The 27194-nt window shown below is 39.8% G+C and overlaps 1 protein-coding gene and 1 non-coding gene across 2 annotated transcripts; both read left to right on the top strand.

The window, feature by feature from the left end:
* Positions 1–1245: 1245 nt before the first annotated feature.
* Positions 1246–22567, top strand: LOC150069249 (protein mono-ADP-ribosyltransferase PARP14-like). The gene is made up of 13 exons (XM_090330764.1): positions 1246–1356; positions 3086–3322; positions 3753–3974; positions 5760–5835; positions 6055–6058; positions 6603–6688; positions 9334–9483; positions 9859–9921; positions 10250–10417; positions 15410–15619; positions 16116–16249; positions 21448–21622; positions 22259–22567. Exons 1-13 carry the CDS (start codon positions 1246–1248, stop codon positions 22546–22548), a joined length of 1926 nt encoding a protein of 641 aa, XP_090186890.1. The 3' UTR covers positions 22549–22567.
* Positions 22568–26055: 3488 nt separating this feature from the next.
* LOC150069248 (U6 spliceosomal RNA) lies at positions 26056–26159 on the top strand. Its single transcript, XR_016538675.1, has one exon. It is a non-coding gene; the product is annotated as a U6 spliceosomal RNA (small nuclear RNA).
* Positions 26160–27194: the final 1035 nt, after the last annotated feature.

Raw genomic sequence — 27194 nt, 5'->3', positions numbered from 1 at the left:
CTGGTTTTCTCTATTCATAGCCTGGTAGGATGTCAAATCCAAATCTTTTGAACTCTGATGTCTATTGTTCACTCTTTTTCTGATATATGAATTCTCAGTTTTAGGTTCCCCAATATCCTCCATACACTCCCAATGTCCTAACTTCCTCCCGCTAGGGTCCATTAGTACCTCATACTACAAGTAAGCCTTATAGGCTCTTGAGAGTACCCCAGATCAGAACTGGAGCACTAAGTAGTACAAAGTTGAACTAAAGAGGAAGCCTGCATACATTTATTAATTTTGTCCTCCTTTTACTGCATAGAGCTTCTCTTGAGAAACCAACTGAACTACTGGTGGCTGATGATGAAATCCATAGAATGATGATACTAGAAATTATGATTTAATTATATAAATGACTATAGTTTGTATATTTGGATATTAAGTTTTTGATTTATTTTGATATTTTTAGTATGGCTGAAGATTCTGGCGAATGAGGATCATTTACTTCTGTTGCTGGGGAAAGGACTACTCACATTTACTGTCTCTTTGTCTCCTGATGAGGAGCTGGAATATAGTGGTATGTAAAAGAATCCTTTGAATCATGAGTTGTAGCTCTTATAGGATGCTCTCATTTTCTAAGGTATAAGTTTGAAAGGCGATCTTGATTGAGTCAATCTTAAAATAAGTCCCAAGGCCATTATGAGATGGGGAAGGGAGAGAGGAAGACTTAGAGAAACTAGGAGAAAAATCAAAGCCAAGCTTTAAGCAGTTTCCTAGCTAGTGATTTTACTTTATGATAGAGGATCAGTATCATCTCTTGGCTGGCCCACCAAAACTTCTCTTTCTGGATGGTTTAAGGATGATTTTAATGGAAAAGAAAAAACTTCAGCTTATCACCTAGTTCTTACTTTCCAGCCTCTTGAATTCACTGGTAAGAAACATTTTATGTAGATTCTCAAGGTAGAAGGTGAGCAAAAGTTTTATGATATATGTGTAACACAGCATTGGAAAGTAGAACATAGGTGAAGAGAAAGAATTGGTGGCTTTTTATTTATCTTGATTTCTGTGAAGTAAAATAACCTTTAGATAAAGTGGTTTCTTTCTATTAGGCAAGTATGTGGAAATAAGTGGTAATGACTTCAATAAGAAGAATGAATATGCCTAGATAAGATTTCCTCTGTGGACCCACTTGAGAAGACTGTTAAATCCTGTTTGGAAACTACAGTAAATACACGGGGAAGCATCGGTTTCAAAGCACACCACGAAATGTCCTCCCACTTAACAAATGCAATTCCGTTTTCGAAGAATCAGTCATGTCTAGTGTCCCCAGAAGGGCTAAGAATGCTGTTGGTAAGAACTGCTGTGCAGAATGCTATGGTAAGTGCTCCTATTTTAAAATCAAGAACAAAAACTAAAACAAAAACAACCAACGTACTATGATACTATGATGCTTCTTTGTCTAAGGAAGTTCAGGGCCAAACAATGACAGGGATAGAGACTGGAGAACCAAAAAGATATCAGTGACTTTGCACCTCTGTTTTGAAAGAGATTCTTTTAGACAACTGGGTTCCTTGCCATGTCACTAACTAACAGAGACTGAGCCATTATTTGTGAGAATTGAAAAGGTATTGAAAATAGATCACTAAGTTTCAGTAATGTAAAAATCCAAAGTGTTATTATGTGGCTTCGATGAATTTTCAATGTCTTTACATCTGGCATATTTTGGTAGATTTATATAGGGGTAAAACCAGGCCTTGTGCTTGCTGAGTAGATGATGTACCTCTCCATTCACACCCCTAACCCATTGTCCCTTTTTTATTTTTCAAATATGGGCCTTGCATATATGCCTAGCCAGTTAGAACTGTGATCCTCCTCTTTGTCCTTCCCTTATAGCAAGGATGACAGACAAATGCCACTGCATTCAATTATTGGTTGAGATAGATACATGTATAAACTGAACTAGGCTTAAATCCTGATCTTTCTCATCTCTACCTCCTGAGTAGTTAGGATTATACTTCTGAGCCACCACTAACCAGTGAGGTTGTCAAACACACACACACACACACACACACACACACACACACACACACACACACACACACGTACACACAGTAGCATATTATATATTTGCTTAGTTTAAAATAATGAACAGGAAGAATTATTCACTTTTTGCTTACTGTAAGTAGTACATCACTACTAACATTAAGCTAATATCAAAGCACTGAGCTATGGGCTGGGAATGTGACTTAGTGACAGAATGCTTGCCTATCATGTCTGAAGGCCTGGGTTCTAGTCCTCAGTTCCACATAAACAGAAAAGGCTGAAAGTGGCACTGTGGCTCAAGCAGTAGAGGGCTAGCCTTGAGCCCTCATGGCAGTGCCCAGGCCCTGAATTCAAGCCCCAAGACTGGCAAAAATTAATTACTGAATAAATAAATAAATAAATCACTGAGCTAAATGTTTACCCTGCATAATTTTCATTCCCTGAAAAATTTACCATAAGGTACATTCTAGTATTTCTCACTTCACAAATAAGGGAATGTGATTTTGAGGGATGAAGTAATAATTACTGAAGTCCCACAGCTAGCAGTGGAGCAGAGTGAAGATTATAATTTATCCATTGTACAATAATATAATGAAATAGCACCATGAAAAAAATCTCTGTGACTCTCACTGTGTGTGGTTTGGGCTTTGCCTTGGTTCTTCCACCATCTACCCTTATGTATCATTCTACATTGGCCATCAGGTCAGACCAAGCCTTTCTTGGTTCCCAGTCTACCACGAGTAAATTCAAGCCATTCCCCATTGGTCTTTGTCTCATGTATCCATTCCCATTTCTCAGGCCCCACATTGCCCACGGGATATTTTCACAGAACTGCCTTTTTCAGGGCTTATCCATGTCATTTTCATGTTCATCCTGGATAGCTTCTCTTTTGTTCAAGAGAGTTACACCAATACATAATTTTAGTACTTTGTCTTCAATTAGTATTTAAAACTCCAAAACCCATACCTGTCTTACTTGTCCTATATTACATGCTCAAAAGTAGATGTGATTGATAAATGTCTTCTGTGAGAATTTGAAGCAAATCTTTGTTTTTGTCTTGAAGACTCAAGTGATTGTCAACTCAGTTCCCTTGGACCTTACACTTGGTTTTGGGCCCCTTTCCAAGGCCCTCGTAGAAAAGGCCGGGCCCAGTCTCCAGAAGGAGTTGAAGACTGCTGCGCAAAAGGAAACCGTTGCTGTGGGCACTGTTGTCTCAACCAGTGGTTGTAATCTGCCATGCCACAGGGTGTTTCACGTGGTGGCTCCAAGTTGGCAAAATAGCAGCTATTCTGCACGAAAGGTAGGACCATGTTTCAATTGTCCTGGCAATGGGCTAGCCTTTGTTCTCCTTCTTGAACATACTATAGATTAGACCTGTTCCATATCTCTTATGTGGTAATACCACATTCAGGGAAGATTCCATCACTTGTAACTCAGATAAATCCATTGCAGTGCTTAGTTAGATTATCTTGCTTTGGGAAGAAAAAGGAGGTGGGACCTCTATGCGTTTCTTCTTTCTTCATGTTGGATGAGTTTGAATTACTGTAGAGGTCTCACTTTCTTTTCCTTCTCCTCTTTTCCTGTGTTTTTCTTTTCTCTTCTGACTACCTTCAATCTGTGGATATTGACATGGAGGAGACAGAGATCACAGTCAAAGCTGTTGAATTCTTGTTCCTTAGGTTCTGTCATTTCTAGGGAAGCTACATAAGGATGTGCCTTGTGCTTTTCAGATCATGGAAAACATAATCCAAGAGTGTTTGAAGAAAGCTGAGGCATTTTCTCTACAATCAATCGGATTTCCAGCAATAGGAACAGGCAATTTGGGATTCCCTAAAACTGTTTTTGCTGAATTAATCATTTCAGAAGTATTGAAATTCAGTAGCATTTATCAGCCAACATCCTTACAAGAGGTTCAGTTTCTGTTGCACCCACAAGATCATGAAAATATCCAGGTACCATCTTGACTAATTTATGATTATTCTGGCAATATTATCTTAATCTAATACAACATACTCTTTTTCTTATTATTTTATATAAGAAAATAAGAGAATATTGACCAATTGTAATATGGCACATTTAAAAAATAATTATGACTATTAAAATTCTAACTTCTTATGTAAGAAACATTTAAACTCATGCCAAAGTAGAATAAGTAATATAATTAACTGTATGCTTGATCATTGTCTTCCCTTATTTCTTTATTTCTCATATGATTTTGAAGCAACCCAAACATCTGATTTTATCCCAAGGCAATTACTCATTTTTTTGAACCCATCATCCACTGATGGGCATTGCAGATGATCTTAAACTCCACTTATTTCCCTTCCTCTAATGATTTTGAAGTAAATTATAGGCTATTTTATTCCCCCCAAAATAAGCAATTTGTGTTAAGCAAGAATTCAAGTTTTTAAAAGTAATGTATATGACTATATTAAATCTAAAATAAATTTGGTAGTAATTCCTTTTATTTATTGAATGCCTAGCTGTCTTATCAATGGTTGACTCTGTCCTTGAAGCTTCATGTTTGTATCTGAATAAAACAAAGCTCATGGGTCATGCTAGAGGCAACACATTATTCAACCACTGGGATTCCTTTCTACATGGATCTAAAAATGTTAGTACATAATACCAAAGCTCAGCTCTGGCCTTCTCAATAGAGACATTTGAGGATAGGATACAAATGATCAACGATCCCCCTTCCTATTGTTGGAAATGCAACTACTTATAAGAGAAGGGTGTGGTTAGAAAAACACCAGAATATCTCCATGTGAATAGGAGAACTAAAATAGGAACCATCTCCAGTCACAGTCTGTTAATCAGTTCATATTTAATGTCATCTGTGAGCGAGCCGCTAGGCGTGGCGTTATGAGAGATATTTAAATCCTTATCCCTGCTCTCTGTGCCTTATCATCAAAGCCAGGACAGTAGATGACATTCAGTGCTTGAAAAGTTCCATGATATTGCAAGAATTTAATAGATTACATAGCCAGCAACCCAAAAGATTACACAGATTATTGGAACATCTGAAAATTTAAGTCATACTTCTTTTTCCTTCTGAATCTAGCCATTACCTGTAAATCTTGTTGGGAGCAAGTGTATGTAATCTATTTTCCAATCAGACAGCCCAACAACCTGAATAAAATACATGGTCCATTTACTCAGCCCATGTAACTGGTTACTTTTTCTATTCAGTAGAGGAGATTTTTAAAAAACTAATTAGTAATAATTTAATTTCATCACAGATTTATGGGTTATCTGGGTTGCTCTTGTATTCTAAGAAGTGAAAGTATTTTTTTTTTAAACTTATGGGAAGTGGTGCTGTGGCTCAAGGAGTAGGGCAGTAGCCTTGAGCTGAAATGCTCAGAGACCATGCCCAGGCCCAGATTTCAAGTCTCATAATTGACAAAAACAAACATACAAACTGATGATTTGTATTGTTTGAGGACACGTGGAGCACAGGATGTAGGTGATACATTCCCTGTGATAAATCATACTTCAGGAACCTTTATTTATACATGCAAAGCAAGCTAAATTGGGGGTGGGAGTTGTTGTGCATATTTGTACAAAAGGAATTACATGTATTGTTAGGTAACTTTAAAATCTATAAGAAATTAATACTATTCATGAATTATGTTTTTAAAGTATGTATATCCTATGTGCAGGATCAGAAGAGCGAATGAATGACATTCTTCGATAAACTGAGGAGTGTAATGGTGAAAACTATGTTTGTGTTCCAGGTATTTTATGATGAATTTTCCAGAAGGAATAATGAAATTTCTGCTGACAGAATTCCCAAGGCTCAAGATACACAAGGTTGAGTAAGCCTTTAAGTAGGCAAATGGTTTTCTAATTACTGAGTAACTAGTGGGTAGCAGCTAAAAAATGGGAATAATTTTTCTTCTAAAAACTACTTGAGGTCCGGGAGTTTTGCCTAGTGGTTAAAGTGCTTGCCTTGCTACCACATACATACAAAAAAGCCGGAAGTGGTGCTGAGGCTCAAGTGGTAGAGCTCTAGCCTTGAGAAAATCCAAGGACAGTGCTCAGGCCCTGAGCTCAAGTCCAGGACTGGCAAAACAAAACAAAACAAAAAACTACTTGAGTGATAAATAACATATAAAAATTATGCCCCATAAACCTTAGAATGCAAGATAAGGGCCAAGTTATACAATCTATTTAACAGATTTTAAAGAAATTAGTCACTAAACCAGGAGATGGTGGATCATGCCTTATAATCAGGAGACAGAAATCTCAGAACCACTGGTTCAAAGCCAGTCTGGTCAGGAAAAGTCCATAAAATTGTCATCTCTAATTCACCATCAAAAATCTAGAAGTAGAGCTGTGACTCAAGTCTTGAGCAAAAAGTTAAGGGACAAAACCCAGGCCCTGAGTTCAAGCCCCAGAAGTTAGAGACTAGATTACTACTTTTGAAGGATATTATGGCATGTACTTTTCAAAAACAAGCACATGGAACGATATTGCCAACCAAAGGCTTCTCCTCTGTCAATTTGTATTTACTGTTTTGGGTTTAATTTGTTTTGGATTCACTAAAGCACTGAGGCTTTTGTTTTCTTTGAAACAAGATTTCATCATGGTGCCCAAGTTGACCCTGGACTTCTGGGTTCAAGTGACCCTCCTGCCTCAGCCTCCCAAGTTGCTGGAACTATAGGCTTGTGCAACTATGCCTAGCTTCACTATACCTTCCTTAAGTTAAAAATGTACACTTTTACAGGGTGCAGTGGCTCATGCCTGTGATCTTAGGAGGCTGAGATTTGAAGATCAAGGTTCAAAGCCAGCCCGGGCACAAAAGGACCTGAGACTCTTATTAACCTCTAGAAAATGAGAAATGGGGCTCGACTCAAGGGTAGGGCGGTAGCCTTGAGCTGAAGAGCTCAGGGACAGCGCCCAGGCTGAGTTCAACCCACACAAACTTGGAGATTTTTAAATTATTAATCCATCAAATATGTCTCCAATGTTCTTCCCCATCTCCCAATCTTCTTTTCTCTCTTTAACTTTAGATGATCTATACTAATTTAGTTGAATCAATTTACCTTCAAGTTTACCGAGTCTTTCGTTGCTGTTGCTCACTATTCATGCTATTGAAGTGATCCAGGGATGTTTTACAGTGTCAAACACTACTTTTTTTTTTTTTTGCCAGTCTGGGCTAGAGCTCAGGGCCTGAGCACTGTCCTTGGATTTTTCTCAACACTAGAACTCTACCACTTGAGCCTCAGCATCACTTCTGGCTTTTTCTAAGTATGTGGTTCCAAGGAATCGAACCCGTATCTTTGTGCATGCTAGGAAAGCACTCTACCACTAGGCCAAACGCCCAGCCCTACTTTTTAACTTGTAGCGTGCTCACTGTTTCTGTTTTATATATTTAGTCATTTTAAATCATGTTCATTTCTTCAAATATTTACTCACCCACCTACTCCAGAAGTAAAGATTAGGGAGACTGACTTGAAGCCAACGCAGACAAACACAAATATGAGGATCACAGACCATGGTGGCTCAGACATGAAGATAACCTGTCTAAGTGGACGAGTCACTGACTAGCCATCCTTGAGTTTAAACCTTTGTTCTACCAAAAGAGGTGCTCACTCTGACCTGGATCATTGCTACAGCGGATGCTTTCAAGTCTGATCATTTCAACATCTGGCTCGTTTTGGGGGCTGGCATGCATTGTTGTTCTAATAGTCAAGTGTTAGTCAGTTTTCCTGGTTCTTCTTCAGTTCCTATGTAGAAAGGGGGTGGAGTGGGCCTGTCTCTGCTCCAGCTTTTATCTTTGTAAGATTCCCTTTCCTAGTTTCTTGCTGGTGAGGCTTCAGAGATGGAGATCCATCAGAGTTCAGGTGGACTCTTATTCTTTGCCCTTGTATCCACCTTGGTGTGATGGCTGAAGAGAGAAAGGATGTGGGAAAGAACTACAGGAATGTTTCATAAAAACACATGTACACCACTCAAATTATAAGTTACTTTCCTCAGATTCTCTGGCCAACAATAGTGAATACGTGCCTCAGTTTTTGTTCTTCATGGTGCCTATGTGTAGTTGTGAAATTGCATTCTTTTTGGTCAAAAGACTGAAATAAAACTATGTGTGTGGTGGAACATATTTGTAATCCTAGCTATTTAGGAAGCTAACCAGGAAGATCACAAGATGGATTCCAACCCAGGAGAATTTAGCAAAATCCTAATTGAAGAACAATCTGGGGGGTCGGGAGTTTGGCCTAGTGGTAGAGTGCTTGCCTAGCATGCACAAAGACCCGGGTTCGATTCCTCGATACCACATATATAGAAAAAAAATCGGAAATGGTGCTGAGGCTCAGATGGCAGAGCTCCAGCCTTGAAAAAGTCCAAGGACAGTGCTCAAGCCCTGAGCTCAAGCCCAGGACTGGCAAAAAAAAAAAAAAAAAAAAAAAAGAACAATCTGGCTAACAGTGCTGTACCAGTGTAGTTCAAGTGGTTAGTTTGCTTGCTTAGGATGTGCAAGGCTCTGTCACCCACAAAAACAAAGCCCGTGTGAGTATATATGTGTGTGCAACAGCATGTTTTCCCTCCAAGCATATTCAGTCCACAGGGACTCTTCCTAATCTTTCAGCTACAAAGACAGCATGTCTGAGTTTTGTGAGGGTCACAACTTAGGGAGAAGAAAAGAGGAGAAATTAAAAACAAAACCAAAGGAAACCTTTCACACAGGTGTGTCTTTACATTCCTTTTCCTTAACTCACTATTTAAATTTTTGTTGTTGAGGAAGGTGGGGGCTTGAACTCAAGGCCTGGCACACTCAAGCCTAGTGCTCTACCACATTGAGCCACAACACCACATCTAGTTTTCTGATGGCTAATTGAAGAATAGTCTCATGGGCTTCTCTCCCCTGGCTGGTTTCGAGCTGCAGTCCTCAGATCCCCGCCTGCTTGAGTAACTAACATTACAGGCATGAGCCACTGGCACCCAGCTATTTACTTTTCAGTGTTCTTACTTGGTGGTTTTTACTTCTATATGTTTCCTGAGGTTTTGTTTTCTTTTTTTTCCCTCTGGTTAACTGAGAGAGACTTTGGGGACTGACTCACTTCACCTCAACCAGTCAAGGAACCATGTTTGATATGCACTATCATGATAGACCCTAAATTTTCTATTCCCTGTCTGGAAATAGAAAGGGAGTTCAGGGTCAGAACTGTGGTAAAGGCTAAAGATCTCAGAGAGCCAGAGAAGCCCTGACAGGAGGTATATGGGCCCAGCAGATTCTGCTGGGATTCTGATTGGGGTTCTTCTCCTTGCTGATTTAGAAACTGGCTCTACGTTTACTCTTGGCAGGTTTGTATGGGCCCGTTTCCAACCCTAAAGCAGGAATGTATGAAATGAAGATTGGCCCTGTCCTCTTCCAGGTGGCTTCTGGAGACATCGCCAAAGAAGAAGCAGATGTAATAGTAAATTCAACCACAAATACATTTAATCTCAAAGCAGGTACTTCACTTATATGCTTTGGACTAGTGCAGTAATGCTCAGGGTAGATCCTACAGAAGAATGTTTCTATAACCAAACTGGACTTGATCATTTTGGCTTATTTAGAGTAATGATTTAAAAATATTTTGCTAGTTTCTTTGATGGTTTATAAGCTATTACATATCAGTATATACACATAAAAGCATATATAAAAGACACATACATATGAATAATTCTAAATATGTAAACTATATGTACATTTTGTGTACATGCAAACATTCATGCCTGTACATATGCCTATATCTTATTTTGTTGGCAATAAGACCCTATTGCAGACCCAAATACCCTGCAGGGATTTACTTTTATGATTGTTACTACCTTGATTTTCTCTTGTAGGTGTCTCCAAAGCCATTTTAGAAGGTGCAGGAAAACATGTGGAACAAGAATGTTTCATGCGTGGTAAGGTACAATGCTAGTACTTGGTTGTAAATTGTAAAGGAAGACTGGTGTGAAGAGATCAAAGAAAGTTTTGGGGTTGGGAAGACAGCACATTTGTCCTGAAATTCTATGTTCTATTGAAAGATTCTAATGACAAAAAAAGAGATGTGGAAAATAATCTCACACCCAAGAAGATAAATTCTGTCATAAAACTTCATCACAGAGAGCATGTTGAGAGTTTCTTATGCACAAAATGCTTTCTTGCCATGTGAGTCGTTTTGCTTTCTAAACCAACATAGTAGGTTCAATGTTCAAAGCTCATTTGTATCTATTTGCCTGTGTTTCCCAGGCCAACAGAACCACAATGGATATATAATTACTAGTGGTGGATCACTGAAGTGCAAGAGTATTATCCATGTTGCTGGTGAGACGGATGTCAAGAGATCTGTTTCCTGTGTGTTGCAGGAGTGTGAAACCCGAAATTACTCATCTATTTGCCTCCCAGCCATTGGAACAGGTTTGTAGGCCTTGGACATCGAGGGTCAATCCTGAGATGTACCCTTTCCCTTGGATTTGTGCTGAGTCAGTGTGGTTGACACACACTGAGCCTGAGTGAGGAAAGAGATATCTGATGTAGGATTGCACCCCTTTCCCAATCTATGATGGCATGAGCAATGCCTTTGGGTGTTTTAAGTAGAAGGAGATGAAAAAGAATAGGCCTAGTGACACAGTGCTTATTGGCCCAGTTACTGAGAAAGCTGAGGCAAGAGGTGACTTTTTCACAGGTTCAAGGACAGCTTGAGCAACTATAAGAGCTTGTCTCAATAAACAAACTGGAGGAAACTGAAGAGAGTGTTGCCATATTAGACTGAGAATAAAAAGGCAAAGGAAAGGAAGGTAGGGGAAGAAAAGGAAGGGAGTGGAAAGAAAGGCCATCCCTCTGGCTCTTTTTTTTTTAAATCTATTCTCACTATTACAATTTCCTACATTACTTCCACTCCATCCCTCTCTTCTCTCTCTGCTCCTCTCTTCTCTCGCGATGCCGAATATCAGGGCGTCCACTTCCACCTGGAACATATTGACTACCAGATGAACATTCCCTTCTTAAAAACAAAAAACAAAACTGTCCTGCCCTTCCTCCGTAGTTTTACTGCCCTGCTTCTCCCCTCTTACTCGGATGTATGCCCTGGTCTCTCCCACGGTCTCCCCCGGGTGGTCTTTTCCCATAGAATTGTTTCAGCAGGTTTTAGAAGGCACAGGTGAATTCTCTTCTACAAGTGAATGCGGTTCTTTCTCTGGGGCACATGAGCATTTCTAGTTCTCAACTCAATAGCTTGCTCAGACCTCTCTCAAATCTCCAGAACTAAGTGGATCAAAAATTCAACTTTCCACCTTCTTTTCAAGGCCTCCCCCTTGCTAATTTGAAATTTCTTATCTTCCTTAAACTATATGATAAGTGCGTGAGTTTGCATAAAATGATAGTGTTGGGTTTATCATTTGTTGAGGTGATGCCTCCCAGCTGTGGCTCAGGAATTGGTTCATGTGAACTGCTGAAGGATTTGTGTTTGAGTCCTGTAGGATTGTTCTTCCTCTTCACAGGTATGCAGTCTCAGGGTGAATAGGTATGGTTGGCTTGATTTCAGTGAGACAGGAACCCATGCTGAACTCTCACTCTGGTACTTGGGAACTGAAGCTTGACTGTCTTAGACTGATATCAGACCTTTTCAAAAATGTAGTCTCAATAAAAGCAACCACCTTTGTCACTTTCTAGACCTTTAAATCAACAATCTGCACCTTGCTTTCTGTAGTTCTATATGATTTTCTATAAAGTTTCTACAAGAACTGTGTCTTTTTTTCCATTTTCCCATAACTTGAAGTGTATTTTATTGCTTTCAATTATTAACCATATAATCCATTTCTAGAAGATTAGCCAACATTCCATCTATTATCTCAGTTTGTCCACCTGTATGTCTGTCTATCTAATCTACGTATCGTTTATCTGTTATCTCTCTAATTACTCATGTTTTTCTGGTTATCCATGGCTTCTCTCTTTTTCTCCTTAGGTTGTTTTTTTTCCTATTAAATATAGTTCTATGTTTTTACCTCAAAGTACTTTAGGTTAAGAAAGCAGAAGCCAGAGAGAGGTACAGATCTTTCTAGGGTAGTCCCTAGATGGAGTCAAAACAAGAAACAGAATTAAATTAGCTTTCACCTCATATAAATATGTACACATTTTTGAGGATTCTTGGGTTGCTGCTAGCTTATTACCTCATCCACTGAGTCAGCTGTACTGTAGGTCTGCACAAAAAGAATCAAGTTAGCAGGTTCTCTGTGCTTGTCCTCTTTAGCTGTCTTCACCACCATGTGACTCCTTATTTGCTGATTTTAAGTTGATTTGCAACTGTGACCACGGGACCCTATATCAGTAAAGGACACCTAATTCAAATTCTTTTTTTTATTTAAGTTGATTTGCAACTGTGACCAAGGAAGCCTATATAAAGGACATCTTATTCAGATTCTTTTTTTGTGTGTGTGTGTGGTTTGTGGGGTTTGAACTTGGCCTGGGCGCTGTCCCTGAGCTCTTCAGCTCAAGGCTTCTGCCCTACCCTGGAGCCAAGTCCCATTTCCTGTTTTCTAGAAGTTAATTGGAGATAAGAGTCTCAGGTCCTTTTGGCCCAGAGCTATCGACCTTGATCCTCTGATCTCAGCCTTCTGAGTAACTAGGATTACAGGTGCAAGCCATCGTGCCCGGCTCTTCAGATTCTTAATAGACACATGCCCAAGGAGAGGAAATGGATGGGAAAGCCCTGAACTTACAAGCACTGCAAGTTCAGTACAACCCCAAACTCACATTGACAATGTCCCCTTCCCATACAACAGAGCTGTACTTCCTCTTGAATTTTGAACCACACAATATTACCTTCCATATAAATTCTTTGACCCTCCCTTCTTTTTATTACCCCTGTGTTCATGAACTCATTCCTTGGTATGATTACATATTTATGATGTGCTTAGGCCTAGGGAATAGAAAGATGAAAGTCCACAGGGAACACTTACATTATCAGAGAGGCATGTAAGTGAACACTGCCACCTAGCAGGTCCATTACACAGTGAGGATAGGTGGGAGGACAAAGAGCAGTGTGAAGAGTCCAAGATAAACTGGGTTGATCAATAGGTCCTCTGACTTTACATCGTAAATGGCTTCCCAGTCCTGACAGCTAAGTCTTTAATCCAGCTTTGTGTTTTTGTTTAGAAAATGCCTTTGTCCTAATTCTTTTTCATTTTTTTTGCTAGAGTCAGATTTTCTACTTCTCTACCTCTCTAGATTTCTTTTTTCCCAAACCTTAAATGGTTTCTCTTTCCATGTCATTCTAAATATATCATGCCTGTGACACAATTCTTTTTTCCCCAAGGTTTTATTTTTTTAATGTTGCAGAATGATATCTGTTGTATGAAATAATATTCATAATTTAGTATCTAGAGAATTTGTTTTACAAGAATATGATGTAAAAAACAGAAACACATTAAATTATTTATACTGACTTGAGATTGGGGAGGATGATATTGCATACACGTATACATACATTTGTTATAGTGTGTTGTGTATACACTACAAAATAGTGAATGTCTATTTCTTTTTTTACTGTCAGGATCATGTTTAGAAGGGTTACAGTTACATTCATCAGGTAGTGGGTACCCCTTTCCATGCTTTTCTACTACTTTCCCTCCCCCACCCTCTCCTAATCATCTTCTTTTTCTCCTTCCTTTCCCTATTTCAAATACACAAATGGATGTATATTTATATACCAGGTACCAAAGTCACATATGGTAACAACAGGGGATAAAGTATAAGGGAAAAAAGAGAAAAGAATTAACTTCACATAGTACATTAAAAACAACAAGCACAGGGGCCGAGAGTTTGGCCTAGTGGTAAGAACAGGGGATAAAGTATAAGGGAAAAAAGAGAAAAGAATTAACTTCACATAGTACATTAAAAACAACAAGCACGGGGGCCAGGAGTTTGGTCTAGTGGTAGAGTGCTTGCCTAGCAGGTATAAAGGCTTGGGTTTGATTCCTCAGTACCACATACATAGAAAAAAAAAGCCAGAAGTGCTAAGGCTCAAGTGGTAGAGCTTTAGCCTTGAGAAAAATCCAAGGACAGTGCTCAGGCCCTGAGCTCAAGCCTAGGACGGGCAAAAAAAAAAAAAAAAATGAAGGGAAAAAAAAAACCCCAACAAGCACTAAGATAAACCTCTTGTTTCCATATCCTGGAGTTCATTTCACTTAACCTCAACCTATATGGCCATATGCACATAGCTTTTGAGCTATTGTGACCCTCTGCTAGGAAACTCCACACATACCAATTATTACAGATAAGGGAAACCATAGAGCCTATGTTTCTTTGGGTCTGGCTTACTTCACTTAATATGATTCTTTCCAAGCTTATGACACAATTCTACATGGCCTGGTCTTTCAGTTTCCTGTATTTCACTTATTCAAATCATGCTGTTCCAATAAGTGGAGAGATAAATTTCTAGTCCCTGATGGAATGAGAGCGATATTGAGCATCTGAATGCATCTGTGTGTTTCCCTTGAAACTGTCCCAAATAATATTGGAAAAGAAAACCACAGTCTTGAAATACACCCGAGCATCTTCAACAGGGATAATGCAAGTGGGTACTTCGTCTGCAAAAGTACCTTGGCCAGCAGACTAACTTCTTCCATTGTCTACCATGTGACTTTGTGAGCTGTTGTTTATGCTCTTTCACTGACAAGGGGGCTTTCAAGATCTTAACTAGGCAGTGGCTTTCATAGCTTGGGCAATATGGTAAAGAACAGGCTGACACAGGAATGAAACGGCTCAGTGTATCCTTGAGCCTTTCTGGTCAGGTGAATGCTCACTGAGATGTGGGAAAGAAGACTTCGTGGAAACTCTGGATGACTTATGTGCAAAGAACAATATAATGGATTGTAACAAGTTATTTCTAGTTCTAGGTATCTTACAGAACTGTTTTGTTTTAAATCAGATCCTCCAAAATATCTTGAGAGAATATGGATGTGTGCATAAAGTCAAATGATGGAGTCAAATGCTATGCATTTCTATCTAATGAGTATGTTGTTTCTTCACATACTCCCACCTCCTGTTTTTTTTTTAATCTTTTGAGGACTCTGCTAATCCAAGAAGAAAGGTTACTAGGCATTCTTTAACAGGAAGGGAGGAATACAGAGAGCTAGGATCAGCTGAATAGGGCAGAAGGAGATGTCAGAAACGAAAAGTTAAGTTTCAGGTTTAGTGCTGAGATATTGACTAGTACACAATTTAGAACAATTTAGAATACCTTGCATCTAGGTGTTACCAGATCATGGTTAGAAAAACTTACAGTTTATGGTAGAATTTAGGGCAGGTATTTATTCTGTAAGAATTGTAAATCCCTAATTTATTCCTAGTTCCTAACCACTAGCATCTTTTGTCCCTCCAGTTATTTTTATTTAGTATTTTTTTTTCCAGGACATGCTAGACAAGACCCAAGTAAAGTTTCAGAAGCCATAATGGATGCCATTGAAGAATTTATCAGGCAAAAATCAATCTGGTCTGTGAAAAGAGTTAAAGTTGTTGTCTTTTTTCCCCAAATACTGAATGTGTTTTATGTCAACATGAAGAAAAGAGAAGGGTCTCAAACTTCTGGAACTACATGTGAGTTGTTCATTTTTGTGAAATGTATGTTACTAACATTGCTTTTGCATGAAAAATGGCTATTCTTATTCTCCTTAGTCATTTTGGGGGACTTTTCTAGGAAGTCTGCCAATTAAGTTTTGTTTTTGTTATGTCACAGGATATTCTGGAAAGAAATAGATGAATTATACTGTCAAGGCAGTCCTCACATGTCAGCATGATCCAAAATGAAATTCTGATTTAACAAATCTGGTTTTTTTTTTTAATCTCCTCCTCCTCCTGCATTCTTCTCCTCCTCCTCCCCCTCCTCCTCCTTCTCCTGTGCTCCTCTCACTGGAAAAGATTGTTCTGGGGACTAAATCCAAGGCCTTTCAAAGACTAGATTAGTGATCTACCACTGAGTTACATGAGCAGCCTTTTAGTTTTTCTGGGGTTTTGTTTGGTTTCGTGTTATATTTTTATTAGCATCAATTAATTATACAACGGTATTTTCAAAGCATATTAACAATGGTCTTGGGATCCTCAAACATCTATGTTACAGCTAAAATCCCTGTACACTGGGGTGACATGAAGAAGCAGAATTTGTGTGTGGTCGAGCTGCAACCTGGTGATCCAGAATACAACACTGTGGCAAACAAGTTTAATGAGACCTGCTCAGACTTTGTCATAGAGAAGGTAAGACTGCTGCTGACTTGGAGTGTCCTGATGGGGAAAACAAGTGATATCATGGCATTCTGGGACTACATTTTCCAGCATGCTTTTATCTAGAGAGAAACTTTGATATAATTACATTGTAGATTTTACTCATGTTCTGAGATGTTGTGTTTGTATTACAGTGTAGTAGGACATCGCAATAGGGTGTTAGAAATTCTACCAAACAATATATGGAAGCGTTTCAATAAATCTTATAACCTCCTCTCCCTTTTGCACAAGCCAAAATGCAAAAGTACTGATAAGTTCCAATGACGCTTTCCTTGTTTGCCTCAATTATTTTTTATCTTCCAAATTTTAATATTATTAACATTGCTCTTTGAAATTATATTCTTCATTGGTTTCTGTGGAAATACAATTTATTTCCTCTCTGTCTCTGTTTGTCTCTCTCTCTCTCTCTCTCTGTCTCTGTCTTTCTGTCTGTCTCTCTCCCCCCACCCCCCACTAAGGTTTGAATTTAGGGCCTTGTGCTTGTCAGGCTGGTGCTCTACTACTTAATCCATGCCTCCAGACTGGCTTTTTATTTTTTAATTTTTTGCCACTCCTGGGGCTTGACCTTCGGGCCTGAGCACTGTCCTTGGGCTTTTTTTCTGGCCAGCACCCGGCCAGTTGAGCAACAGCATCATTTCCAGCTTTTCTATGTATGTTGTACCAAGGATTCAAACTCAGTCTTCGTGCATGCTAGGTAAGTACTCTACCACTAGGCTACAGTCCCAGTCCTGACAGTTGTACATTGTCGTTGAGCTTCCTAGACAAAGAAAAGGAATAGAAACTGAGATAAGACTCCGACACTGCTCTTCACAGTTCTGATTGACTCCTGAGAAATTACTTCTATTTACCAAATTCTAGGGAATATCCTTGATCATTTTCTCTGTCTTCAAACTTACTTTCTTTGAGTGCGCTAGTACTGGACCTTGAACTCAGTGCTTCTTTCTTTAATACAAGGCTAGTGCTCTAGCTCTTGAACCATAGATTTTTGGTGGTTAGTTGGTGATAAGAATCTTACAGACTTCCCTGCCTGGAACGGCTTCAAATTATAATCCTCAGATCTCAGCCTCCCGAGGAACTTGGATTATAGGATTATAAAGCCACTGGTGCCTGGCTTTATAGTGGTTTTGTTTGTTTGTTTATTTGTTTGTTGTTTTTATTAAAGAAAGCATCTTTGATGCAAACAAGTTGAATAAAGTTGATACCTGAATGACTGAATGGGAATAAGACTGTGAGGCTCTAAGCAATGGGATTCAAGCACATGGCTGCTTGATGATCTAGTTCTAAGACAGCAAAGAGGTTTCACCAACTATAGACAATTCTATCTGGCTGACAGCTCATTGAGATGAGCTGCAATGTTCAGGTTGTACAGAAACTAAACCAAGCTCTGAAGTGGGCCCTGGGGAGGAGTGTCCACACCGGAAGTCACATCTTATACTTGACCTTCCCAGCCAGGACTCTCACAACCAAGAATGGGGATCTGAATGTGCTCATTGCCACAGAGGCAGCTTTTGCTTCCAGATTCTTTCATGGCTGAACATAAGAAAATCATGGGCTTATATTTGTGTTTTAAACAAATATTTAATATTGTGCTTTTTAAAATTTTTGGCAGGGGCCGGGATTTTTGGCCTAGTAGTAGAGTGCTTGCCTAGCATGCACGAAGACCCGGTTCGATTCCTCAATATCACATACATAGAAAAAAGTTGGAAGTGGTCGTGAGGCTCATGTGGTAGAGCTCTAGCCTTGAGAAAGTCCAAGGACAGTGCTCAGGCCCTGAGCTCAAGCCCAGGACTGGCAAAATAAATAAATAAATAAATAAATAAAAATAAAATTTTTGTCAGTACTAAGGGCTAAATTCATGACCTCACACTAGGTAGATGCTCCAAGATTTGTTTTTTTTTTTTGAGATAGGGTTTCTTTTTTTTATAGAAATATTTTATTATTAAAAGGTGATAGGCACAGGAGTTACAGTTCCATAAGTCAAGTAAAGAGTACTTTTCTTTCTGGATAATGTCCCCACCCTGCCTTCCTTTGCTCTCTCCAAGTTTTTCCCTCCTGTCACCACCGAGGGTCTCTCTTGATGCCTGTGTAGTTCTGGACCACAAATCTTTATTTGGGCTACTCCCAGCCCCAAATCCTCCCAGAGCTGTGATGACAAGGTTGAACCTCCGTGCCCAGTTATTGGATGAGATGTAGTCTCACACACGTTTCTCCTGGGCTGGCCATGAACCAGAATCCTCCTAACCTGTCTCCCAAGTAGTTAGGAGCGCAAGTTTGATGCACTGCCCCTGACTAACATTTTTCTTTCTTTTATTGTTGGGGTGATATACAGAGGGGGTACAGTTACATTCTTTGGGTAGTGAGTACGTTATTTCTCCTCCTCCTCCTCCTTTTCCTTCTTCACCAGTCCTGGGGCTTGAGCACTGTCTTTGGGCATTCTCAAGACTGGAGTGCTACAGCACCATTTCTTGGCTTTTTCTATGTATGTGGTACTGAGGAATCAACCCTGGGTTTGGTACATGGTAGGCAAGCACTCTACCATTAGGCCAAGCTCCAGGCTCTGGTACATTACTTCTTGAATATTGTTACCCCTTCCCATGTTTTTTCTCCCACATGAATAACATTTCTCCTAATGTCTTAAAGTATATGTGTTTGTGTGCATGTGTGCCTTTTCATATAATTTTCATTGTCATTTACTTTTTTATACTACACATAAAATTATTTGAAAATTATGACACCCAATTATTACTTTTTGAATATTTTTATTGCCAGCAGCAAATTGGGATTCCTAAAATAGGGGGCAGGGACTAGGAAAAAATAGAAGAGAGACAAACAGATGGGGTCTGGGAGGTCTGCAGTCCAGGTGAAGACTGCAGCCTAAGACTGTAGCCCAGTTTATTTCAAGTTCCGACCTTAAATACTCTTCTTAAAACTAGGGAACTGCCAGAGGCTACATTCATACAAAATAGTAATCATGTCACAAATAGGATAAATGAGAAGCGATTAACATTGCCCAAAGTCATCTTGATAAGAACTGATTGACATTGCTTAAAGTCATCTTGATAAGAACTGATTGACATTGCTTAAAGTCATCATGATAAGAACTGATTGACATTGCTTAAAGTCATCTTGATAAGAAGTGATTAACATTGCTTAAAGTTATCATGATAAGAGCTACTTCCTTGTGTACACAATTGTGTGGGTCCAAGATCACTGACCACACAGACACAGTTACTAACCCCACAGTCGGTCACTGACCCTACAGTTGGTTCCCAACATTATTGTATAAAAAAGCTGCATTTCACTGAAGCAGTTTATGAATACAATTACATCTTAATCAATGTCACCCCTTTAAAAATTCCCACCTCCAACCCATCCCTTCCCTTATTTATCTGAATTTCACATTACATATTGAATTTTTTGTCACTTAACAAAGCAGTTTGTGTGTACAATGCATATTAATCTGTATATAACACTCGATTCTTGTTAGCTATATTAAATCAACATTTGCCCCAAAGTCTACCTTCACGAAAACATGGTTCTAAAACTATTTCTGAATGAAAAATTTACCATTTGGCATTGAATTTGCTATTGAGTGAAATGTGTAGTTAAAAAACAGTGATCATGTTTTGTTTGGTGTATCTTGGCAAGTGTTCTAGGTACTAGCAGAATTTTTTTTTAATCATTATTTAAAGACCCGCGGAGACCCGCACCCAAGGACGTACACAGGGACCACTGGATGCAATAGGCAAGAGGATTTTATTCGGGCATATGCTTGGGCTTCTCAGGTACACGTGACCTCGAGATCCGTGTGGTTCGGGTCAGTGGCTGAGAGCCCCGATTTGTCTCGGGAGTGACTTTTTATACAGTTCTACAGTCTGTTATAACAGAGTCCGCGCTTTTACAGCCAATAAGTTTAAATTATTACAGCAAGGTCTGCACGCAGGCAGCCAATCCTTGGGAAACAAGTTATACATTTTGACCAATAATTGCTCAGACAGGGCCCGGTGGGAAATTTGTCCTTTGTATGGGGAAGAGACCCTTATCTGAGTTAGCACATGTTGTTTGTTCTTTTCAAGGCCCAGGATGCTGGTTAGCTGCAAGATTCAGATAACAGGCCATGGGCAGTTGCCCTTTGCCCTAATCCCAGGCCTCGAGGAGGAGGAGGGGTCTTCCAAGCAACCTCCCAGGGAAAGTGTTACATGGCGGGGGTTTAAACAATTTGTACAGAGGCCAGAAACAGCTTGGTCAGGCACAGAAGTCTGCTCCTTAACTATATGGGCTAGCAGGGTCTTCACGCTGAGTAGCACATTCCAATGGGCCCGCGGTCCTGGGGAAAATGACCCTTGTCCTGTTATAGCATTAGCTCCTTTCAAGGCCTGGATGGTGCTACTGCCGGCTAGTTGTCGACTACAGATAGCAGCAGAGCAAACGGGACGTTACAGATAACAGAACAAGCAGGACATGGGCTAAGCTTGTAAAAACTACTACCATGGGGAAGGGGCAGGGTCGGGTTTTACACAAGTTCCTGCCCAGTTATGAGAGGTACAGGTATTAGTAAGGCGTGCTTACAAACTATTAAAAAGCGCCCTCATTCTGAAGCAGCAGCCGTCTTGTTGTCCATGTAAGCTGCCCAGGGTATAGAGATGAAAAATAACTACCCCCAGACCCAAAACCATTCCCCATCAGTAAGCAGAATAAAAATCTCCAAGGACCCAGAGGCTGCACAAACTGGAACTTCTGAGCCCTAGTCAGCCATTGTTCACACAGATGTCCATAAGCTCCAGGAACCAACCTATTTGGTATCAAAATTAGACTGCACGTATAGCATTGTATAACATTAGTTTCCCAAACCATAAAACTACTCTCTGACAGTTGAATGGGACCAGGTAGCCTGGGAAGCTCCCCAATCCCCATCTTATCTCATCCGACCACCTGATGGGTGTAAATCTGTGACATTTGCCTTTGAGGAGACTGTGTAAACCCTGACTGTCAGCCTCTCCCCTGCACCTCACAGCATCACTGCTTTGAGGTGTGAGTGAACAAGTTGCTTGCCGGCTCCCTTAATCTATGGCCAACTTGCCACCGTTCCTTAGTTAGCAAAAGCATGAGTTAAACTTTAAGATGACAGCACTATGGTTCTGACCTGGGGTCTTTCAATTATTAATCTGTAGATTGAAAGGATCCAGAATAAAGATCTCTGGAATAGCTACCAGACGAAGAAATGCAGCATAGATGAAAAGTATGGCCATGAACAGAATGAGAAGCTGCTCTTCCACGGGACAGAAGCTGACTCTGTGCCTCATGTCAATACACATGGCTTTAACCGCAGTTATGCTGGGAAGAATGGTAAGGAAATGAGGAATCTGGCTGCTATAGTGGGATGTCATCACAGGGGACTGTATGGATTCATTGTGTCCTCCCCACGTTTGATGGCCATATTGAGTCCAAGTTTCAGGGTATGATGACTCATTGTGTTTCTTCCCAAAGGCCTGACTGGACCTGAGATGTAGAATATTTGATTCTAAATTTTCTTTTTTTTTTTTGTGGGTCATGGGGCTTGATCTCAGCCTGGTGCTGTCCTTGAGCTCTTCAGCTCAAGGCTACCACCCTAACATTGAGCCACAGCCCCACTTCCCATTTTCTAGAGGTTAAAATATTTAACTGAACACTTTGGGGGATCAGTTCTGGGGCTTGCACTCAGAGCCTTGTGTTCTCACGCTGCTTGCTTGTGCTGCTGCTCTTCCACTTGGCCCATGTCTTCACTCCTGCTTTGACTGAGACTTTTGAAATGGAATCGCATGAACTTTTCTTCCTCAGCTGACTCTAAACTGTGATTCCCTAATATCAGCCCCTGAATAGCTAGCACTACAAACACGGTGCCATTGGCACAACCAATACTCAGCTTGAACATTTTCTATTACTTGACATGTCAAGTTGCATACTACATTGAAATGCCTAAAAATACGTTTTTTCTCTTCACAGGTACATTTTATGGAAAAGGAACCTATTTTGCTGTCACAGCTGATTATTCTGCCCAGGACACATACTCCAAACCAGATGTAAATGGGAAAAAGCACATGTATTATGTTCGTGTCCTCACTGGAGAGTATACACAGGGAGATCAGTCATACATTGTGCCTCCTGCAAAGAGCCCTCAAAATCCCACTGACCTTTATGACAGTGTTGTAGATAATGTTCAAAATCCAAGTTTATTTGTGATATTTTATGACTACCATGCATACCCAGAGTATCTAATTACTTTCAGAAAATAGCATTTTGTTTCTTCCTGAAAAAATGATTCACCAATCATTCAATAAAATACATTCAATAATTATTCCCTAATGCATAGCTGGTTTTTAGACACATTTTAGTTTTTTCTCTCAAGTTATTTTTCTAAGATGGTAAGGTAATTTTTGCCACTGAAACCAGGATCGCTTCATCTTCTTCTTTTAATGGAAATGATCCTGAGGACAAATAATTTTGAGAATTTAAACCTCATAACATAGATATGAAATCTAGGGTGCGGGAGAGAACATGTTTGAGCTGGGCCCAGTGAGTCACATCTGTAAACTCAGCTGCTTGGAGGGTGAGAGAGAAGATCAAAATTCAAGGTCAGCCTGGGGGGAAAACTAGCAAGATTCTATATCAACCAACAAACTGGACATTGTGATAAACACTCAGCTGTAGAGGAAGAGTATGAAGAAGGATCATGATCCAAAGCATATCTAGACAAAAATTGTCAGAGATATGAGAAAAATAATCTAAAACTAATGAGTGGGAGATATGGATCATAGGATAGAATATTTGCCTAGCAAGTTTAGGCAGTTAAAATCTGCAGTATCAAGCAACAAAGAAGGAACCAGTGTATATGTCCAGGAAGAAAGAATAGCTGTCTTACAGATTTAGAGAATGCAACTGGAAGCATGCCAAGGAGTATGTGGAGCCCAATATTACTATGTGGACAGACTAGAATCTTGGTTAAGGATGAGGAAAGTGCCTTATTCACATTTTTATTCTTGATTAAGGTCTGAGCCTGTCAGACATGGATGCTTCATAAATATTTGAGAAACACAATAGATGTCTCATAGTCAAGCTCCTACTCAAAGTAGGAAAGATCCCTTCAATGCCCTTGACTTCCTGTAATGTTGCCTCAATAGACAGATTCCTGAGCAGGAGTCTTCATTCCTCATCATTGGCCTACGCCATGTGGGATGGACAGCTGCAGTGCACTTTCTCCCTTCACGAAGTAGACAATCGTTGGCAGCCTGGTTTTGGTTGTTGTTGGTTTGGTTTGTTTTCTTGTCATTCCTGGGCTTAAACTCAGGGCCTTGGCACAGTTCTTGAACTTTATAAAGGCTAGCACTCTACCCTGAGTCACAGTACCACTTTCAGCTTTTTCTGTGAATGTGGTACCAAGGAATCGAACCCAGGGCTTTATGCACATTAGGCAAGCACCCTACTCCATACAGAGAGAATACCACATTCACATTGTCTCCTTCAATATCTAAGCAAGTGACATCCTTCCCCTCTGTAAGAGAGTTCACTTTTCAAAAGGATGCAGATTCTATACTGCATAATTTTTTTTATTGCAAATCCTGGGGGTTGAACTCAGGGGGGTGGGCACTGTTCTTGGGCTTTCTCAAAGCTAGGGCTCTACCATCGAACCACAGCACTACTTCCAGCATTTTCTGAGTATGTAGTACTGAGAAATTGAACCCAGGTCTTCCCACATGCTAGGGCACGCTCCTGGCCTTATACTGGATGATTTTTGGCAACTTTTTAAATCCTTAAATTCTATAATTTACAAATAATGAAAATGCAACTGTAGTTACTCAGAGAAACACCTTTCTTTCTTTGGGTTCTCCCATAAGACCTTCAGAGAGGATTCAAGTGCAAGTACTTTAAATAGGATGACTCACTTGCATGAGTCACCATGAGTGTATCTGACAAGATTGGGGAGTTTTGTTTCTTGTCAGTCGTGGGGCTTGAACTCGTGGGGCAAGAACTCTACCACTAGGCCAAACTCCTGGCCCCCCAAGATTGAGGAGTTTTATACCAATTCCTGTCAATCGCTGAGTGAGGCCTTGGGGGAGGGGAGGATAGTATAATTCACCAGAACTTCTCTTTTATTCACTGAAGCCAACTGGACTTTAGCATCATAAAAAGTTCCCAGGGGGCCAGGAGCGTGGCCTAGTGTTAGAGCACTCACCTAGCATGCGCGAAGCCCCAAGTCCGATTCCTCCATACCACATACATAGAAAAAGCTGAAAGTGCTGTGGCTCAAGTGGCTGAGCACTAGCCTTAAGAAAGCCTACAGTGCTCAGGCCCTGAACTCAAACACAGGACTGGCAAAAAAAAAAAGTTCCCAGATAAGTTATAAATATGGAAATATGTCAACAATTCTCTTAAATAGTAAGAGCCAGATTATATGGTCATGGGTTTGTTATGCCAATCCAATATTCTTGAACAAATGAGGAAACAGCTCACAGAAAACTGGAGTATTAAATTTAGACATGGTGATAATAAGTAGAGTATCTGTGTTTAAATCCTGAAGATGAACTAAGTCATGTTGGGAGAGTCTCTAATGTCTACTGGATTGTTCTATTTGGAAATAGTATGGACAGCCTTCATTTAAGCATTACCTGGTCAGACTGTATTGTTTTCTTCATAACTACTTATTCAGGTTCTTTTGTACAAGTTAGTCTGATGCTCCAGAAAGAGATAAATGACATCAGACAAGAGAAGGGAGAGGAATCTGTTGTACTTCATGTGGTGGCCTAGAATAATGAGACAGGACTTTCTTGACAGTTCAAACTCTAACAAAATCGGAACCCCAAAGATTTTACTTCTATAATTTAGTGTTTTAAGGCTCTTTACTTTTTAATTTTTTTTTCTTGGCCAGTCCTGAGCTTCAGCTCAGGGTCTGAGCACTGTCCTTGGACTTTCTGAAGGTTAGAGTTCTACCACTTGAACCTCAGCACCACTTGTGGCTTTTCTCTATATACGTAGTACCGAGGAATTGAACTCAGGTCTTTGTGCATGCTAGGCAAGCACCCTGCCACTTAGGCTAAACTCCCAGCCCCACTTTTTAATTTTTTTACTCAGTTGGCATTTATATCTCCCTTCCTCTAGCTCTTTTGTAATTTATACTCACTCAGGAATGAAAGTCAACCCCTGTTTTCCTAGATTTTCTCTAAAATGATTACAAGCATTGATATCACACATTTGAGCATGTTCTCCTTACATATGTCTGCTTACAACTAACACTCATGTATGCTTATACCAATGTATTTGTATGCAGTATAAAGCATTGGAGTTTTTACATATTTTCCAAGTAGTGGGTACAATACTTCTTTTTTTTTGTCAGTCGTGGGGACTGAACTCAGGGCCTGAGCACTGTCCTTGGGCTTTCCTCAAGGTTAGTGCTCTACCACTTGAACCACAGCACCAGTTCTGGCTTTTTTTCCTATATATATGGAACAAAGGACTGGACCCCAAGTCTTTGTGCATGCTAGGCAAGCACTCTACTACTAGGCCAAACGCCCCTACAATACTTCTTGGACATTGATATTCCTTCCCATTTTTTTCTCCCACTTTCCCTTTCCCCTACCTCTCCCAATCATTCCCCTGCCCTTCTCTATTTCAAATAAACAAACAATCTTATGTACAATATACCAGGTACCAAAGCCAGACACAGTTACAACATGAGATAAATCATAAGGAGAAAAAAAAGAGAACAAAAAGAAATAACCTCACATGGTAGGTTAAGAACAATCACAGTGCTCGCTTCAGCAGCACATATACTAAAACTGGAATGATACAGAGATTAGCATGGCCCCTGCGCAAGGATGACACGCAAATTCGTGAAGCGTTCCATATTTTTCTCATCTCTTTTGCTGTCCCTTGGTTATCTCATATTGTTACAGTATTACCTTGTTATCTGATATATTGTATATATGTTTATTTGTTTGTTTGAAATTGGATAGGGAAGGGGAGAAACAAGATGAGGGGAGGGGATGGAGGGAGGGAAAGTGGGACAAAAACATGAGAAGGGCTAGCAACGTTTGTTAAGTGATGCGCCTTCTATCTGGCAAATATAATGTAACACTTCTATTAATTACAATAAAAATATATTAAAAAGAAGAACAATCACAAATATAAACCTCTTGTTTCCATATCCTGGAGTTCACTTTGCTTAGCCTCATCCTATATGGCCATATGTACACAGCTTTTGAGCTATTGGTCCTCTGCTAGGAGACTCCTAGATGTGTACTAATTATTGCAAATGGCAGAAACTATGGAACCTATGTTTCTTTGGGTCTGGCTTACTTCACTTAGATTGATTCTTCCCAAGTCTTTCCATTTCCTTACAAATGGACCTATGTCATTCTTTCTGATGGCAGCATAGAATTCCATTGTGTATAAATACCACATCTTCTTGACTCATTCATCTACTAAAGGGCATCTGGTTGGTTCCATATCTTACCTATGGTAAGTAATTAAAGCATTGAATTTTAAACAAAAGAGGTAAGATAGACCATAGAAATAGACATTTTTAGTTTTCTCAGTTGTTCAATGTTGTGGAACTTACAGATAGAAATTAATTCTTTTTTCAATTTTTTCATATATTTTTTATTTTAATTAAGAGAAGGGTTACATTATATTCACCAGATAGAAGGTGCATTACTTCACAAACATTGATACCCTTTCTCATGTCATGGTCCCCATTTCCCTCCCATTCCCTCACCCTGCAGCACATGTTGATGTCCCCCTGTCCCTATCCAATTCCAAATAACCAATCAAGCATATATACATTAGATAACAAGGTGAAATACTGTACCAATATGAGATAACCAAGGAACAGCAAAAGAGATGAGAGATAACATAGTACATTAAGGACTACAATCACTCATTGTAT

The sequence above is a fragment of the Megascapheus bottae genome, chromosome 1 (genome assembly GCF_031878675.1).
Source record: "Megascapheus bottae isolate mThoBot1 chromosome 1, mThoBot2.hap1, whole genome shotgun sequence".
Lineage (NCBI taxonomy): Eukaryota > Metazoa > Chordata > Mammalia > Rodentia > Geomyidae > Megascapheus > Megascapheus bottae.
The sequence above is the reverse complement of the archived record's forward strand: the minus strand, read 5'-3'. Positions and strand labels throughout refer to the sequence as shown.